The 300-nt window shown below is 29.3% G+C and overlaps 1 protein-coding gene across 1 annotated transcript; it reads right to left on the bottom strand.

Annotated features, from left to right (window-relative positions):
• Window positions 1-300, bottom strand: PRSY57_0000100 (ring-infected erythrocyte surface antigen, putative; the record flags this gene model as incomplete). Its single annotated transcript, XM_012905322.2, has 1 exon — window positions 1-300. A coding segment is annotated over one exon (300 nt), but the record flags the coding sequence as incomplete, so codon positions are not given.

The raw sequence follows: 300 nt of genomic DNA, 5'->3' as shown, positions 1-300 counted from the left end.
TTAATGAAGTTGACTTTTTTTATTCCAGCATATCCGTATTCATTGTACCATTTTTTTACATCAATATCTCCTAAAACTTGATAGGCTTCGTTGATTTTTCTAAAGTTGTGGAAAATAGGTTCACCTTTTGTTTGATATGGATAATACTTTTCAGCTAACTTAAAATAATTTTCAGTAATTTCTTTCATATCAGCATTAACACCAACACCTAATATATCGTAATATAATGGATCTAGGATTTCAACTGGTAGACTTACTTCTGAATCTTGTTGAACGTCAGTAACTGCTTCTTCTATATTT

Source organism: Plasmodium reichenowi (assembly GCF_001601855.1).
Source record: "Plasmodium reichenowi strain SY57 chromosome Unknown, whole genome shotgun sequence".
Classification (NCBI taxonomy): Eukaryota; Apicomplexa; class Aconoidasida; order Haemosporida; family Plasmodiidae; genus Plasmodium; species Plasmodium reichenowi.
The sequence above is the reverse complement of the archived record's forward strand: the minus strand, read 5'-3'. Positions and strand labels throughout refer to the sequence as shown.